This window comes from Aulonocara sp. 'chitande type north' Nkhata Bay, linkage group LG18 (genome assembly GCF_057382095.1).
Source record: "Aulonocara sp. 'chitande type north' Nkhata Bay isolate Kocher_YH1m ecotype deep benthic linkage group LG18, A_spYH_male_GT1.1, whole genome shotgun sequence".
In the NCBI taxonomy this organism is placed as follows: domain Eukaryota; kingdom Metazoa; phylum Chordata; class Actinopteri; order Cichliformes; family Cichlidae; genus Aulonocara; species Aulonocara sp. 'chitande type north' Nkhata Bay.
The window spans coordinates 25144728-25163843 of NC_141361.1; the positions used below are offsets into that span (position 1 = coordinate 25144728).

General features: G+C 42.0%; 1 protein-coding gene across 2 annotated transcripts; it reads left to right on the plus strand.

Annotated features, from left to right (window-relative positions):
- The first annotated feature begins 594 nt into the window (after positions 1-594).
- On the plus strand, positions 595-19015 carry LOC147308664 (uncharacterized). 2 transcript variants are annotated; one of them, XM_086273272.1, is made up of 5 exons: positions 595-1090; positions 1692-2011; positions 13879-13940; positions 16296-16506; positions 16829-19015. In XM_086273272.1, exons 2-5 carry the CDS (start codon positions 1882-1884, stop codon positions 17326-17328), a joined length of 903 nt encoding a protein of 300 aa, XP_086129398.1. In that variant the 5' UTR covers positions 595-1090; positions 1692-1881; the 3' UTR covers positions 17329-19015. The 2 variants fall into 2 exon arrangements, with proteins under 2 accessions (XP_086129398.1, XP_086129399.1); XM_086273273.1 differs by lacking the exon at positions 595-1090 and adding an exon at positions 1226-1541.
- The last annotated feature ends 101 nt before the right edge of the window (positions 19016-19116 follow it).

Below are 19116 nucleotides of genomic sequence, written 5' to 3' on the forward strand. Positions count from 1 at the left end.
GAGTGGGGTAACAGAGAAGAATGGGATAAACCCTATAGGATGGAGAAGGAGTGGGAAAGGTGCTTGATTTGGATTGCAGTGATCAGGGGTCTGGGGACTGTCACATGCCCATCCTTCAAATAACAAGCCCAGGCCAGGGTAGGACATTTAACATCTGAGGGCATGAGTGAGTGTGTGTACATAATGACGTCCCGTGGGTGCATGTGTGCATGGAAAGATGACAGAAGACTACAGAGGCACAAAGGGTCAGGGAAAGGACCCAACAAGGGATGCAGAAATAGTGCAGGGCCAAAGTCTTTCGGGCCGACCGTCATTTGGGGTCCCAAATGGATCACAACTCACCTATGCATGTCTCAGTGTGCGCATTCACGTGGGATATACTGAAATTCTCGACATTTATCAGTCCCGGTGTGTAAACAATGAAGGCCAAGAATCTTCCACTGGAACAGTTTTCTAGAAACGCTCCGTGTCCATCCCATATGACAGTCTCCCCCACTCTCCCTCCCTCCCTCCCTGCTCCCAGCGCAGGAACAAAAAGACATCTGAGCCATGCAGATGAGGAACAAAACTCAGAACACTTTGTGCAGCCGCCACTGCGCTCCAGTTTCACAAAGTCTCTGACAGGGGGAGCGGCGCGCTGTTTTTACGCATAGCCTCCAGTCCAGCAGCCTATTGTAGACATTGTAAAGTAGCCGCGTAGTACATTTGTGGAGAGGACACAGCTCTGATAAATGGATACCTGAGTCCAGAGTAGAATAGCTTTTACCAAGAGAAAAAACAAGATATGCGCTTTTTGGAGACGCTGCGTAAATGCGTGACGCATGGACTTTTTTCTTTTTATTTTGACCGACAGAGGAGAGGTTTTCTCCGTTTTAACTTCAAATTTCAAATCAAATCAAATCAATCAAGCCAACAGATCCACAAAAAGAAGACAAAAGGGCTTTCCATGTGATTTTTTTAACCAAACCGTGACCGCACAGTCTATTCCCGGACGTTTTGTCGTAAAAGAGACGCAAATCGTGCTTTGAAAACTTATTTAGTCATTAACCATAAGAGCTGTTTGGAGACAAGACCGAACAGGTTACTAGAGGTAAGAAGCGGAGAGTCATGCCTGGAAAAACTGGCTTCTTTTCATTAAACGCTGGTTTGACGTGTCAGCGGAGACGTAGTACAAGAAGCAGATTGAGGGCAAACATTTCTTGCACTTCTGACTGTTTGACCGACTCTCCTCGCTTTCTCTTTCTCCGTGTTGAATTGTTTGTGTCACCGCAAACAAACTCCCCGCTAATTAGATTTTATATAGGCAGTAACCTGCCAACACCAGTTAGCTGTAGAGTTTTATTTTCTTCGTCCTGGGTAGATGTAACCGCCTGCAAAATGTCTTTCTTGACAAGTCATTCGGTCTCGTATTTCAGACCAGAATATCGTTTCCTTTAGACAGCTTCAGATATTTTTGAGAGGGCTTGTAGAAACAAATATCTTGAAGTTTAAAAAATGTTGATTTTTTTTCATCACAAATAATACAGAGTAACAAAATAATGGTAACAAAAAGATGGGAAACTGCCCCATCCTTTGGTTATATTTAATTCATAGTTCAGTCAGACTTGAGAGCCATATAAAACACAATGAACTAACTTAACTCACTGGTTATTACTGTGTATTTACCATCCACTGTCTCTGTTCTTGTTCAGGGTGCTGAGGCTCTACAAGAAGGACTCCGGCCATAGAAAAAAAAGCATTTTTGGCCCCACATAAAGGAGGAGGAGGCGCTTCTTGCCTTGAAGCTGAGACGTTTTTAGATGGATTCTTTATGTCTGCTTCAGCACCGGAGCAGACGGTCTGCTCTGAACATTTGCAAGCCGTGACAGCACGTTACAAAACATGACGCATCGTAGCGTATGGATTGCCAAAAACATGAGCTGCTGCACCCAGCGCGGAAGAAGGAGAAGAAGAAGAAGAAGCGGCTTCCCTGTCCTCTGCGGTGCGGAGCAGGACGCGCGCAGGACAGCTGGTAAGGCGCCATTCAGGGTCCGTGCAAAGTTGCTCGAGAAGTGATTTAAGACTTTGTCACAGCGGTTTAGAGTGATGGTGCTAATATCTTTATGCTTGCTGTAAAAGCAGACCGGGGCCTCTTGTCTTCGTGTTTGCTGTGACAACACTGAAATGATCGTTTGATGTTTGATTTGCTTTCACTTCAGCCGCTCTCAAACCTCCCCGCACGCACCTGCCAGCTGCTTTGGACTCCTCTGACTCTTAGGATCACTGTGACCTGGATTCAGAGCTGGGCTTCATTCACTGTTTATTGGGAGGGCATTAATGAAACGCAGTCTCGTAGGAGGGTAGTGGATGTGTTTGTTCCTGTGGTGTTTATAAAGTTAAGTTATATGAGTTATAGTCAGAAGTGTTTACAAGGTGCCAGAAGGGGAAGGGGGGCCTCGGAACTGCGGAAAAATATAAATCAAAGGTACTGTGGTTTTATAGGTGTGTGTGTATTCTCAAAGAGAGGACAGTGGCAGTCAGAAGTCCTCCAGTGTGATCCCTTCTGTGGTGGGCTGCAAATCTAAATATCAAAGTGCCGATTACACACATACAGAGAGAGAAACAGAGAGAGAGAGAGAGACTTACAGCTGCGTGTGTTCTCCTCCTTTCCAGAGGCTTTGAGGGGATCATGGCCAGATGAAGTCTTTAAGCTTCAGGTGTTGTGACATTCAGGGTATTTTGTGTTGATCACTCTGGCTTTACCGCTCTGTTACTGTTTCGGGATCTATTTCAACTTTAATCTGTATTCTTCTCGTTCCTTGCATTCAGACTTTCAGCATCCGGTGATTTCCCTCCTGAAATGTCAAGATTTGTCTGCTCAAAAACGTGATTATGGCTAACTGACTCACACATTTGTACATGAACTTTCATGCTTACACTCTGACTCAATGACCCTGTGACTCACACAGTCATATACATACAATGTCTCTCTCACACACACTCACACATGAGGCCCATTTGGAGGGAGGCAGGCCTCTGATGTTCAGAGCCACTGAGAGAGTCAGCAGTGTTTTCTCGATTTTTCTCGATGAATCTCTGTGTGTCCAGGCGCTTTGGCATCACCTGAGACTTGTCGCACGTCCCCAGCAGGCGTCGCCCGCTGAATTTCTGTAAAGCCTGTGAAAACTTGTCATGCCATTGAAGCGGCCTTGTTTTTACTTTACTCTGGATTGTTTCAAAATCTCCAGTTTGTTCTCAGGAGGAACCTGAGGGTATGGCCTCGGCTTCAGGCATCTCACACTCGCCCGTCACGCTGCCACAGCTTTCACTTCCTCCAGTCAAAGGTCATGGGGGTCAGTGGCCCCGCTGAGGGTCAGGTACAGCCGGCCGGCATGCTCTCTTTTCCAGCAGCCTGCTGATGTGTGGTCTGGCTTGTTTTAACTGGCATGTGGCTTTGCAAGAGTTAGCGTGCCGTTTGTTGGTGTTACGGTGTTAACTCTTTCTTAATCTGACGCCAGCCGGGGTCGCAGAGGAGCCACTTAAACACTTATAATCAAAACTAAAACACGAGTTAATTTAAATAAAAGCATCCTCGTTGATAGACTTGGATCCGCTGTGACACTATTTGTCTTCCCCTCTGGTTTTATTACTCACTAAGCCTTCATCCGCAGGGCCTGATACCTCAGTTATTACGCGGTGTGTTTAATTTAATATTCTGGGACATATTGAGGATAAAAACACTCATATCTTCTTTTTTCCTTTAAAGCAAGATTGCATCTCTCAGATTTGCCAAAAAAAACATAACCTCTGCTTCTGCTGACAATCAAGTGGAATGAAGTGAGGAAAACAGCAGAAGGTAGGGGGAACATTCAGTCACTTCTGGAGGTTTAAAACAAAAACAAAAAGTCCCACAAAGTTTGGAGCAGAGTTGTTTTACGGGGGGACTTTAAACAAAGTAACCATAAATCTTATAAACTGATCATATTGACAATTTTAACATCACACATCTGTCTCACCAGGCAAAACCTGTTAACTTTAAAGCAGATGAGAACTCGACAATTCAGTACAAATAAATAATATTTACTAAATATTGATCATTAGAACAGCATCCATCAGAGCACAGAGGTTATTCTGAACATCCTGCTTCTCATAGGTTCATTTTGTTTGAAAATAAATCTTTCATTACAGCATGTGTGCTTTAAATCGAGCTGCTCAGATTAGAACGACTGATAGAAAACTGAACTCTTGTTTAACCTTCAGAATGGCATCATGAGGATGACGTAACACTGTTTGTTATCAAATTAATGATCGAATTGGTGAAAATTAACAGAATGATAATATTAATAATTAATCAGTAAAGTTTACTCACCAAGCCACTGACCTATCAGATGATCCGAATTTTTTATATGCCTTCAAGTCGAAGGTTAAAAAGTGTCTCCAAATAAGAACTCACGTTGTACGTCTGTCGTGGGAATTTAAAAAGAAACGTGATCGCAAAGTAATTAAAGTGTGACCAAATACCTTTTATGCCTAATCGTCTGATAATGTGTGGCTGTATATTTCCTGGATTAGTCATATTGACAACACGAGAGATTAAAAAGCAGATAAAGCCTTGTGCTTTTAAGAATAGAAAAGCTGATTTCCATCACAAACAGTGAAACCTACTCATTGTTCACTGAGCACATTAATCTGACTGACTTCAGATTAAAGCATATGATTCATTTCACAGCAATACTGATGCAGTGCAACATTCAAGCAATACACCAGACCACAATCTTTCCAGATTAATGGACACCCGTCAGTAAAAGATGGATGCGTGCTCTGCGCAGGGAGGCTTGTCTTCGTCTGCGCCTCTGCTTCGGTGTGTGTAACGTTACTCTGGCTGTTTTGTCCCAGCACTAATGGAGAGAGCGCAGGGAGAGAGATTGATTATGCAACGTGAGGTGCCACAGGGCAACTTCAATCTGGAAGTGCTTAGAGTACGCAGCGAACCACAGTGATTCCTTCAGGGCAAATTGAAGGAGGCATGATCTGACATAAAGGAATTTCAATTTGTTAGATGTATTCCTTCAGACAAATGCTTCCCATGCTACTTCTGTTTTCTGTGTCCCTGCTTTTGTAGCGCTGGACAATCTCGTGTAACTACACAGGGGGAATTACTCCTTTCTGTGATCTTGGATTGTTTTCTTGTTGTCGAGCACTTTGGCTTTTTTTTTAAGTTCAAACACTTTAAATTATTTAGAACAAAGCAAAAGTTAATATGTTTGGAGCCGCTGATGAAACATAAAGCTTAACCTTTGTGCTTATCGTAAAATCTTCCTCTTAAAACAACTTTTTCTCTGAATACTGAAGAATGTTAACTAGCCCAGCGCCATGTTTGTGTCTCTGAGAGCGCTTTTTGATACAATAAGCTGTATTCTTCTGAAATTAGCAGGTCAGATTCATTAATCATAGCGTCTGAGGGCCGCTTTGAACTATCAGGCCAGGTCATTAGAGCCAGCCTGTCTGGGGTGGGAGAGGGTGACACGGAAACACTTTGGAGAGCGCTGGTTCAACCAGACCCAAGTCACACTAATAATGACCTGCGTGTGTGTGTGTGCGTGTGTGTGTGCGCGCGCACATGCGTGTGTATGTGTGAGAGAGAGAGAGAAAGAGAGGGAGTGTGTGTCACTTATAACCACTTCTCTGAGAGCTATTCTCAGGCACAGTGTGGGCTTAATTTGAAGAAATAACAACATGAGATTGGAACAAGAAAAGGTTGCAAGGGTGCAGGAGGGGGGGGGGGATTATGGGAGAAGAAATTTCAGTGTGGGTGTGTGCATTTGTGTGTGATTTGCACTGCCAGTTTTTCCTGGAAATATAAGCTTTACAGTGTTTTGGCGGGGGGGGGGGGGGAGTTTATGACAAATGCATGTGTGCGTGTGCATGTGTGTTTTCTATCTATTCCTGTCCATCCCTCTGTGTTCTCCCCCGCTGTCCTTTCTGCGGCCTTTTAAGCGCTGCCGTCCTCACAAACACCGGAAAGTGAAATCCTATCCTCCGATCATCGCTCCAGCATAGCTAAAATGTGTTCCCATTTAAGGTGAGGCTCAACCAACGGCTCTCTGTGTGGCTTCCTTTTAAAACCAACTTAATCAGGCAGGAATTTGGGTTATTAGGGTCAGGGACACTGGGAAGCAGCTTTAGTGAGAAGCAAAGTGAAGGGAAGCGAGACGGTGAGGACACAGATGTGTCGCATCAGCTGTTGCTGTCTTTAACTCATGGGAAAGCAGGCGGTGCGCAGAGAAAGGTGGTGTCCCGTCTAATTTACCTGATCGGGTCACGAGACGCTTACAGGTCTGATGCATTGTGGGATTCTGTGTGGATAATTAGCGATAACTACACTATAGCTAAACTTTCCAGTGACCCTGCACACTTAATCTTGTCTAGAGGCGGTGGTACTAAATTCCAGCTGATGTGGAAAAATCTAGAAGGTTTATATGCTCATTATACCGGAAACCTACTGAAAGCTTGTGTTTTTCTAGCTCTCCTGCTAATTTTAGCAAGGTATTCGCCACTTTAACATCTAAAATTTAGCAACAGATACAAGCAGTGTCAAACACAAGCTATCAGAAAAAATCACATAGATTTTGAATTACTCTATTATTGATTATTTTGGGCTGACTGGGAAACCAGTTGTGTGAACGACAAAGCAGTTGCCCCGATACTCAACAGATTTGGAGAAACATTAGCATTGATTCAGTTGTGTTTGTGTCCTGCAAAGTTAGCAACTAGAGGGTGAATTCATTGAAACAGTTTCTTCTAAAGTAGCAGACATTTCCTTCAGATGATGAGAACAAAACTGAACTAAAGTAAGAGTGAATGCTGGACATGTTCCCGCCACTTGCAAATGAAAAGCTTTATTGAGTGCAGTTAGCTTAAAAAAGCTAAAATAACCTCTCTGTTGCTTAGCTGAACTATCGAGCCTTCAGATCATTTTCTGAAGGTTTGTCACTGCGAATGAACCCTTTACACATCACATGCTGACGTCTGATCCCTTTTCACTACAAAAATATTGAGTAGTGTAGGATGTGACAACATTCGCCATAATTCATAGACTGGGACATGTGCAGCAGCAGATGATAATGGATCAAAACCTCATATCTCAGAGCCTTTTTGCAGCACATACAGATATCTGCAAACACTGATGATACATAATAAAATTATTGGGTTTTTTTTTGTTGTTGTTGTTTTTTTTCCTAACACCTCAGTAGGTATTACTATACTTCTGGCTCTTGGAGGCTTTAAACCAGTTTAAAAAATCAATGTGCTTTTTTCCCTCATAATGAAATGTAACTGACAGATTTATGCAAACATACAATCAACAGAAACATCAAACGCCCATTGTATGACGAATTTCTCAAAGAAGGTGTAATTAGTAAGGTCCATATAAGGCATGCAAGACATGTAAAAACAAATGGAAGAGTCTGATTTGCATTTCTGAAATTTCACACCGCTGCAATGTGGTCACTTTACATTTTTACTTGCTTAGTCATACAATACGTCTGATAATTTCCTCTCCGTTGGCTCTGTTACAGCCTCAGCTTTCTGCTTCATTGAGAGCATGTTTCCATTCGTGGAGTCAGGTGGCTTTGGCCATTCAAACGACGACAGCGTTCTCTCTCTCTCTCTCTAACTCAGTTGCAATAAAGCCATCAGGGCTGCCGCTCAAGGTGAGCGCGCTGGTCATGGATGACACTTTTATGACCCGCAGAAAAATGCATTTTACCGTGCTTGTTGTGACCCAATGATCCCAGCACTTTGACAGTCTGCCATAACTCTTTCTGGCAACCTGACCCTAAATGTGTGAGGGCGTTAATCTAGAACTGTTCCACTTCAAACACATTGCTCCCCATGAAAAGTGCTTCATCCCACTTATCCCACCAAGAAACCATTAAACACTTTTTTTTCCTCTGGAGTTTCCTCGCCTCAGAGAAAGCTGCAGGGTCAGTGAAGTAAATCACTTATCACTCAGGTTTACTATTAGGCAGCCAATAAGTTTAACTCCAATAGGTATGTCTAATGAGGTCCAGGTTGTGGTGTTTAACTGCTCGAGTAAAGCATTTTCTTTTCCGTTCTTTACTTTTCGATCCAGATTAAAGCTCATTCTAGCAGTATCTCTTAAGTTCATGTGGCAAATATGTAAGCAAACAGCTGCCTGTTTACACATAATGTGATAAGACTTCTGTCCACGTGATGAATGTAGGAAGCAGGCCTATCAACTATCAAAGAAAATTACTGGTGGACTGAAATTAGAAACTGTCTATAGCAGCCGATTGGTCGCTGGGGCTGCAGAAATCATACATACACCAAAGGCTACTCTTTTTAAGTATATCAAATCATTTCATTAAATAACAATAGACTCTAAACCGTCCATTTTCTTCTGTTTGTCCAGCTCAGGGTTGCAGAGAGCTGGAACCTATGTAATGCAGAGTACACCCTGGTACAGGTTGCCCGTCTGCTGAAGGGCTACCACGGAGAGACAAACATTCACACTCGCAGTCACACATGCAGCCAATTTAGAATCATAAATTAACCCAAAAGATGCTGGAGGAAGCAGGCACAGGGAGAACATACAAACTCCAACCTGCAGATTCAAACCCAGGATCTTCTAGCTGTGAAGTGGCGGTGCTAAACCACTGTGCCGCCCATATCTGAAAGCTGTTACCTGTGTGAAAGACTGTCAGACACCTACGGGCTCAGATGTTGTCGCTCAGTTATAAAGATGAAGACATGTGGTGAGGTCATACGGATTCACTCCTCACCATCCTCTTCCGGGCACTGCGGTGTCCACACCTCTGATTATCCCGGCCTCCTCTGTGTGGCCTCAAGTATGTGTGCGTGTGTGGGAACTGTGAAAATTTAACAAAAATAGTTCGTGTTTCTGTGGCAGGGAAAGGATTACAAGAAAAGACCAACAGGCGGAGAGACTGTACGTGCACACATGTGTGTGTTTCGGGGGGACCTATCTGAACCGAGGCATGGGACCTGCTATCTGTTTCTCATTTTAGCGCCGTTCTGTGGTTTTCCAGCAGTGACAGGCCAAGGAGTGGAAACTGGCACTAACGAGCAATTACATCCTGCCTGCCTGCCAGGGATTATGGGATTACAGGCTGACCGGGCTTCAGTCTGCGCTCCCTTTCTGCACTCTCATTTTGTCATTCCCTTGCCTTCCTTGTGTTCACGCTTATCTTTGCTTTCAGACCTCTCCCATTCAGTGGTTCAATTATCTTTTTCTCATTTTTCTTTCCCCTGGAAAGTAACCCATTGTCTATTTTTAATTCTCCTTACTCGTTTGTTCATTATTATCTCATTCTCCTTATCGCTCCTCCTCCTCTTCCTCCTCCTCCTAGCCTTTTCTCCTTTTGACTTCATGGCCCCCTCACATAGTTTAAACATGCTGTCGTTAACCGCTGAAGAGTGAAATTGGTTTAGTCGTAAAGGGGAAGAAAGGACACTTATCAAGAGCAAAATACATTTAATGTGCGTGAACTTTTAATAAGAAGGGTGAAAATGAGAAACAAAGGGTAGAGGGTGAGAGTCAGGAGAATGGCACGTTAATGTCTGAGTTTAAGCCGTAGCCCCAAATTACAAATTTGTCCCAGAAGACACAAGTTTTTACTGTTTAACGCCCTGGAGTGTTTTGTTTTGTGCAGATTAATGAAAAAAAAAACCCTGAAAATCCTGTCAACAGCATGTTACAAGCAAGATTAAAGTAAAGTTCACGCTGGTTAGATGCATATATCTGTGGAGCTTTGGGGCACAAGCTGGTATTATGCTACCTTTTCGAGGGGACCTCCCCAGATTTCTTGGTGTCTGGTAGTGATCAGGCGGCTCTCCTGGTGTTCAGCCTCTTTCTCCTCTTACAGGTGTCTTTTATTGAGCCAGCGGTGATTTACTGTACTCTTGTTTTTCTCCTCGCTCCTGCAATCAGGCACCGTGGTAGTGACAGGTTAAAGCTGGAGGTCAGAACATTTTACCGGCGTTCACACAGCAGAAGAGAGAGCGACTCTAATAGGAAGTTATTATCGGCGTTTGGGTTTTGTGGGGAGACTAAACACCAGAGAGCTTGGAGCTTTTTTCTTTCTTCACAATAGTGAGAGGTTTATGGAGGCTCTGTGAGTAACGCTCAGGTCTGTAATAGTATACAGTGAACCCACAGATCACTGATCAGAAAAACATCTTGGTGAGTAATAGACGGGAAATCAATGTAATATTTATACGGCCTTACAAATGTACAGTATAGCTGCAGAAAAGTTCAGGGAAAAAAGAGTGTTTGAGACAAATGTGTGACAGATGTGTGAGGTATGTCACTAATGAGGCCGATTATGACTCAGCAAGTAGAACAGCAGATTCTGCACAATATGTTTAAATGAGGATGAAGGAGGGCCTAAATGATTCTTTGGGTTTTATTATCTTATAATATATATTATATTAACTTTTATCTTTCAGACAGAAAAGTGAAATCTAAAGAGAGACATTTTACTGACTAAGCTTATACAGTTGCTTTTTTTAAAAACAAAATTTAGATGCTGTGTTCCCCTAAATGAATCCCATATTGCACTCTTATATAATAGAAAAGCATGTTTCTGTGTTGCATCACTTTTGTGGTTTGTATGTTTTGATGCTCGTAAGATGAAGGCCCAAATTATCCCAAATTATTCCCTGCTTCAGTTCAGCATGCATTCTGTCCAGTTAACTGATGTTAGTTTTACACTTGGGTCCTCTTTTCTAGAAGCTGGTGTCTTTTCTTATATCTTAAATAAATATTCCCAGAACACAGTCCGCATCCACCCTGTGCAAGCACTTAAACACCATTTGGAGTAGCTATGCACTCCAGTCCTGTAAGCTCCGCGAGTATTAACTGGCTCTGTCTTCATGGGTTGCTCTCGCTTTTGGAGAGTTTGCCCACTTAACTAACTGTGAACAACAACCGCACCGCCGAGGAGCAACAACGTAAATGGAAGGTGACAAGAACTCTTTGCTGCAGACATGCAGGCTGATGGACAAACCAAAGCCTTTAATCAGCCAAACAAGGAAGAAACATATGCTTAGCTGTCTAAACACACACACACATATACTGTATATATCAGCAAGCTTGTGTCAGTCTGCAGCTCTTCAGGACCTTCAGTGGTGTGCTCTTTTTTATTTCCCCCTCTCTCCACCCCTCAACTCCTCCACCCATCTCTGAAAAGCCTGGAGGCGTCGGGCTGTAAACAGCTCCACAGAGCCAGCGTGAAATGAACCAGCAGACAGGCCCATGTAGACTCCCAGCTCATTGATCTAAAAAGGGGTAAACACTCCCAGCTGTGGCATTAGGGGTTGAGAATGGCACCTCTCCAGAGACTCGGTGAGGATCTGCAGCCCTGTGTCCCACTTCACACTGCTGTTAGTTTCTAAATCAGCTCAGAGACAGTCGGAGATACAGAGCCCAGGAGTTGGAACGCTTTGGCTTTATGTCGCAGCGGCGGCGTCTGTTTTTCTGGCTGAGTTACGATCAGTTTGTCTCTCAATGTCCTCTTGTTCCCTCGCCCAACCCTCAGTGTGTGTAACCTCACTTTGCCTGGACTGGATCACCACAGCTGGAACAAGCAGGATTGCATAAATGCACCAACAGGTCTTATCAGGACCTGTGATCCATAACCTTTTGTCAGTCTTCCATCTCACTGCACAGACAGAACTTCTTTGTGACTGTTAAATAAACATGGTGCGCTGCATATCGGCGAGATCTATAGAGACGTGAACGGTACACGCTGGAATACGCTACAGTGGGCGTGCAGTGTTGCTGTATGTAGTTCAGTGCCAAAGTTACACAAAGCCTCTCAGAGATGATAGATGTGGTTTCAAAGATGTTGGAGGTAATTGTGGGCAGAGTGCTGTTTCAGAAAAAAACATGTTCGTGTCACATTTAAACAAGTCAAGCATACATCGCTGAAGTAATTCATTTATTAGCAGGCAAGCGGGGAAATTTCATTTACAAATAGTCACAAAGCGAAAAAATGAATTTAAGCAGAAATACAAAAGAGACAAAGAAGGCAAAGACTAAATGAAAGTGAAAAGTGAAAGTTTGGTCTTTAGGCTTTTAAATAAAAATCCCTGATTTGGCATCTTGTAGACTAAGCATCACCTGATTATCTCATGCTTTTAACCTTAATTACCTCATGTTTTAACCTTGATTACATCATATTTTTTAACATTGATTACCTCATGTTTTTAACCCAGATTACATCACATTTCTAACCCCAATTACCTCATGTTTTTAACACTAGCCTTGGAATATACAGAAATCTCGATCCAACCTCAATATTAATTGAAATGTAATCAAAAATCAATCATACCTGCATTTTTTAATGCTAATTAACCTCCTAGGACCTGTGGACATCACATTTTGGGTTATTTAGACTAAAATACTCAATTTGTCTCTACATGGGCCTGATATCCACTCACGAGGACATTATACTGCTACTGTTCTATCAAAATTTTAAACAAATATCCTCATATGTGGCGCTTATTTTTCTTAAAAACAAAAATAAGGTTAAAAAAAATCTGGTAATTCTTTGTTTTTACATTCATCAGGTCCCAATAAGCCCAAATATCAAAGAGAAATTAAAAATTCATGTCGTGGAAGAGTTCGGGTCTTAGGAGGTTAATATAGTTCCTTGTTTTTCCATTCATCATCATTTATCTAATGTGGACAAAATGTTCCTGAAATTTGAACATAAACAATTCCTTGATAAATGGGCACCTGCTGACGAAGATCCTGTAATATGATCAAACGCTCCAGAATGGCTACTAATGGACCTTGTGATTACACAGTGTTGTTGATGAACACTCAATCTCAATCAACGCTCACGATATATTTGGGTTCTGGTCTAATATTTGGACAAAGAAATTGATTCCAAGATGCTCCACTGGACTTTCAGAGTGGCAGCTGAGGTGTATATATATATATATATATATATATATATATATATATATATATATATATATATATATATATATATATATATATATATATATATGTATATATATATATATATATATTATAGTTCATACATGCATGTTCCCAGTCCAAACACCAGCTAATCAAATTATTCACTTAACCTGTGAACTGGTTACCTTTAAAGCTTCCAAGCAGTGTGAGCCACTGTTTTGGTGTCCGGCTGCCTTTGTTGAGCATTTTAAAGATGTTTTTCTTAAGTACTAAAGCAATATAAAGAAGAAACACCTACAACTTTGTGATAGTCTGATCTTCTTTGAGTTCCCCTTTTGGGAGGCCACAGTTTAACCTGATGACCTCATGTTGCAGGCGCTCCGCAGCCAGCACAATCCTCCACACAGCACGTACTATATATAAACATCTGCATCCGTGACACTTCTTATCACCTGTCCTGCATCTCTGTGGTTTTTGTCTGGGACCTCCGTGAAGTGCTCTTGCCATGCCTGGTTCCCCCTGCTTGTACCTCTGCCACAGGAATAACCCTAAAGAATGCCTTTGACAAGTAAATTGCAGATACTGGCTTTTGTTGCCGGACTGGGGTTGTTTGCATGGATGTATGAACAGACAAGCCAACACTAGCCACAGTAACTGGCAGCATACACTAGTCTCTTACTGAAGCAGCAACCAAAACATTGTCCTCATGTACTGAGGACGTGATTTATGTGACATGTCGGCTTGCTCAGGGGCCCATGGGCCTGTTTTCTTTTACAGTATCTGGACAATTGTGAATGTATACACACCATATCGCCCGCATGTTGTCCCTTTAGTTTATGTTATCCTTTTCAAAGGAGTTCTAGGAGGAGGAAAGTTGAAGCCTTGTTCTTGTTCTTAAATTCCTCTGTCCCTCTCTTTCTTTCCAGGTGGGACCAGATGGAGGATTCGGAGGGCGGATAGACAAGACGTTACTTCTGCAAAGGGCAAGGTTTGTCTGCAGCAAGCACACTCATACTTACCTCTCCTCCAACTTCTGCCTGTTTTTCTCTTCACCTCCTTTCTGTTCTCCATCTTTTTCAAACTCACTTAAATGAAATCCTCCTCTGTACATATAAGCTCACCTTATAAGTTTTCAGTTTGACTGTGCAGACCACTATAAACCAGAGGAAGAGTTATGTGTGTGTATAAATTGTTAATGAAATCCATCCCCACCAGACTCAGAAATGAGCTTTTCATGAAGCCCTGTCAGCACCGAAGCTTTCGGTGCTAAATGATAAGCCAGCGGACGGAGCTTGATCCAAGGCGGAAATAAAGCACAGTTATTTGACTTAAATATCACTGAAGATGAAACAGGCTTGAGACAAAGCTGCCGCTGCAGCTCTTTTGAGGGGCTTATTAAAAACCTGTGTGTTTTAGAAGCTCTTCTGAGTAGAATCTTATTATCTTTATCAGTTTTATATCTGTAAAGCTCCCCGTCAGCTGAGTTTTGTGGTTAGGCAAATTATTCCTCTGGTGTTAACTGATATTTGTTTGTAATTACACTTCTCTGAAAACTCGCTGCCTTAGAAACCTTAGAACTACTCTACTTACCTTAATATGTCTTAATATGTCTTATACAATCTACATTAAAGAACTGTTATAGATAGATAGATAGATAGATAGATAGATAGATAGATAGATAGATAGATAGATAGATAGATAGATAGATAGATAGATAGATAGATAGATAGATAGATAGATAGATAGATAGATAGATAGATAGATAGATAGATAGATAGATAGATAGATAGATAGATAGATAGATAGATAGATAGATAGATAGATAGATAGATAGATGCATGCCAACCAGCTCAATATTTCTTAGTGCAGGAGGAAGAGAGCTCCAGAGCCGAGGAGCAGAGCGACTGAAGGCTCTGTTCCCCATAGTGATAAGGTGTGAGGGTGGAACAGTAAGATGAATAGCAGATGATGATCTGAGAAGGCGGGAAGCAGTGGTGATATGGAGCAGGTCACACAAATATGAAGGAGCAGATTTATGGATACACTTGTATGTAAGAAGTAAGATTTTAAAATTTATCCTGGCTTCTACAGGCAACCAGTGAAGCTGCTGAAGAACTGGAGTAATATGAGCTAGTTATGACCCGAGCTGCAGAATTTTGAAGAAGTTGGAGTTTATGAAGGGACCTTTTAGGGAGACCAAATAGGAGGGAATTACAGTAATCAATACGGGACGTAATAAGACTATGGAAAAGGATGGTAGCAGCATGGGAAGTGAGGAAGGGACGGAGTCGGTTAATATTACGTAAGTGGAAGTAAGCAGACCGGGTTATGTAATTAATGTGAGACTGGAATGAAAGCGTATTATCAAGTATGACACCCAAACTCTTAACCTGAGGGGAGGGAAGGGTAGGAGAATTTTCAATGTTAATGGAAAAGCTGTGGGATTTGGTTAAGATAGATGGTGTACAGCCTACACATCTAAATCATACAGTGTTTTGATCCTTTTTAAAAAAAAATCACCATTCACACTGTTTCTGAAGTTTTGCGTGACCTGATGTTGACACGGTTTAAACCAGGGGTGGGGAAACTCCAGCTCTCAATGGCCAGTGTCCTGCAGGTTTTAGATGTGTCCTTGATCCAACACAGCTGATTTAAATGGCTTCATTACCTCTTCAACATTTCTTGAAGTTCTCCAGAGGCCTGGTAATGAACTAGTCGTTTGATTCAGGTGTGTTGACCCAGGGTGAGATCTAAAACCCGCAGGAGTTCTCCACACCTGGTTTAAACATTTCCACGGTAACAGCGGCTTCCACAAGCAGAGATGTCACTTTTATGATTGTGGATGGAGTAGTTCTTTTCCACGCCATCACCATTAAAAATGTTTTTTGTTGAAATAAGGTTGATAAAACAGATTCGTGGTTTACAGGAGCACAGTCATTGTTTCGGTCTGCTTTGGATAGTCTCAACATTCTGGCTCAAAATCCCTATGGAGAATGTGTGGGACGTTTACTTTCAGAGGTACTGAGGGTACTGACAATTAGAGCCGAATTGTCTGTAAGTTGATATTATTATCAATCTATTGGTATCGGTATTTATATTGACTGACAAATGAAAATTAAACTGTAAATAACAGCTGGAAGAAGAACCTTCAACCATGTTATGAGGGTTCACCTTGCATAGTTTGTCCACCAGAGGGCACATTTTCCCTGCAAACACAACAACCAGCTGACCAGAGCGGAGGACTTTATTAACTATACATAACACATTTTAGGGAAATCTTTTTATGTGTTTGAAAGAGAATATATATCAAATAAGAACCAGCTGACATACTCTGTCTTCTTAGGTGCTGCTGTGGGTGCTCATTGCTTTGCTGCCTCTGGTGGAAGGAGCTCATATGAAAGGTGGTGCTGGTGTGGGATCAGACTCAGGCCACACTGTGGGCCTGCTGGGAAACCAGGAGGAGAGACAGCTTCCTGTGACGCTGCCTGAAATGGTGGAGGATAAGGAACAGAAAGAAGACAGTGACCCTTACTCTACTTGGCACCCTCTTTATGGTACTGAAGCTCTTTGGAAAGTGTTTTTGAGTGACTGATAACGCTAAAAAGCTCTCTCTATATATACATGTGCAGTCCATTTACTATATAAGTCATAGCACATAAGCTTTACTGAGCAGTACTAGAATGGAAAGATGGTTGAGAGAAGTCTGAGCCTGCTTTGTGTCTCAGGCCTTACAATACACTTACAGGTGAAGTCATTTTATATTAAAATGCAGACGTGAGATTGTAGATTACTTAAGAAATATACCCCACTGCTCATAATTCTGTAAACTGGTGTTCACTCCCAGCCTACCATTTCCTTTCTTTCCTTCTCTTTCAGACCCTTTTGTAATGGATGAGGTGGATGACCATCCCAGCAGTCGCTGGGTAGGACGATCACCACGCTCCTCTGATCCCACAGAACCTCAGCCCAAGGGATCATCGAAGAAAAAGAAGAAGAAGAAAGAAAAGGAAGAAGAGACAGAAACAAGGAACAGAAAGGGTAAGGGGAGAAACGGACACCCGAAGCAGAGCAGCAGGCACTGCCGTGTGGAGAAGAAAGAGATGAGGGTTCGGGATCTAGGACTGGGATTTGATTCGGATGAAATCGTCCTTTTTAAGTTCTGTGTAGGCTCCTGCCAGGCCGAAAGAACAAACTATGACCTAGCACTGAAAGCACTGCTGGAGAATGGCTCGCTGCCTCGACGCACCGCCCGCAAGGTCAGCAGCCACCCCTGCTGCCGCCCCGACCGCTACGAGCCAGTATCGTTCATGGATGCCAAGACCACGTGGAGAACCATCCAATCGCTCTCTGCCGCCAGCTGCATGTGCATGGGCTGAATGATGAGTACAAACAGATAAGTGCCCAGGATGGATAAAGCTGAAGAGCCTCTGGCTGGATAGTGTGTGTGTCTGTGTGTGTGTGAGGCCCCGTGTTTAGGATTTGGCCATATGGGGGCACTGTCTCACACAGAAACAGAAAAGAAGAAGAAAAAGAGGCCACTTGTTTGCCTCCCTGATACATTTCCTGCTGAGAAGGAAGTGGGCTGGCCGCAGCTGGACATTAAGGGCCAAGGTCAAAATCAAGAGACTGAGGGGGAGGTCATTAGGGAAGCCCAGTCTGGATACTGTTCCCTCATTAAAGGGTGAATTCTTTTTAACTGAATAACCGGTAATTAATGCAGGATACTAAAGCCTGGTTATTATACACAGAGACCTTCTTCATGTGTTTGATTTCATTTGGGCGAGACCTGAAGGCTGAAGCTCAAGCGATGTAAAGAAAATTTACAGTTAAAGGACGCTTTGTTTCCATTCAGACCATTCATGCTCGGTGAGAACAGGTGTTTCCACAAGATTCGTTCTCTTCCCGCACACAGACAGGGACATTACATTGTGTCTTCTCTATGTTCAGGTGAACTCAGCCAGATGGATGCCATGCATCTTCATGTATTACTGTATAAAAGTAAAGTATATTTATTTTGGATAAATTATTATTTATTTATTATGGCTTCATATGAGAGCTGTTTTTATGAACTCTATTGTAGATAATATCTATTTATTGCCAAGATTCACTTTTCATGTCGACAGTTACTTGTGCTCGCATACAGTACATTTTTTTTCTTTTCCAGATGCTGATTTTCACACTTACCCAGCACAGAAAGTCAAACTTTGGCTAAACAGTTTCTTCTAGGCAGAAGTAGATTGGATTTCTAAAATCTGGTTATTGATATTTTTTTCTATTGAGCAAAACAATATCCAAGAGGTCAAATTCTTATTTACTTTTCATCCCAGACTAACAGATATTGGGCAAAAATGGACCAACATTGAAACAATGTGGAAGAACTGATAAATATTGAATTTTGTTTACTTTGAGAGCATCTAACATAATTGAGTCTGGTGAGATATCTGTGTTTGTGGTCACCTTTGTGCTGGAAATAGTCATTTAAACTTTAATACATACTGCATTGTATGTACAGTGTGTAGTGAAGAGGATCAATTATGGTTTTCCTTTGCTGTTACATTGGTGGATGCTCTGTTTTAAACACTAAATACTGAGGTTATTGTATGAACAACTAATCCCAGTGAGCCAAACACTCAACTTCAGACAGTTTCTCGATGTGTCTTCAGAATAACCCCAGCCTTGATGACTGACATCAGCCTTTGACCAAGTAACATACTTACCAGTGGCCATGTTTTGTGTCCTATCAGTCCCAGCAATTTTGTGCTGACTAAATGCTCTAAGATATGAACTGAAAGTTATGTTTTACAATGCAATAACTTTGTTTGATTTTTTTTTTTTTTACCAGCTATCAGTTAAATTGTTACCGACCCAGAATTTTAGAACTCGTGCATCCCTAATCTAGACGACAAGACCTTGAAGGTGATTTTTAGTTCTCATTCATACTCTCACTATGTCGCTCTGTCCTTATTATTATTATTATTATTGTTATTATGATGACTATAAAGCTTCCTTTATTTTTGTATGTTATTATCCTCTAAGGGAATAAAGTTTTTTTTATAATATACATCATGTTAGTACACCTATTATTCAGACTATTCTGTCCAGTTATCTGTGCAACAGTTACTGGTGTGAACTAACACCACAACTTAATTTGCCGATGAATTATC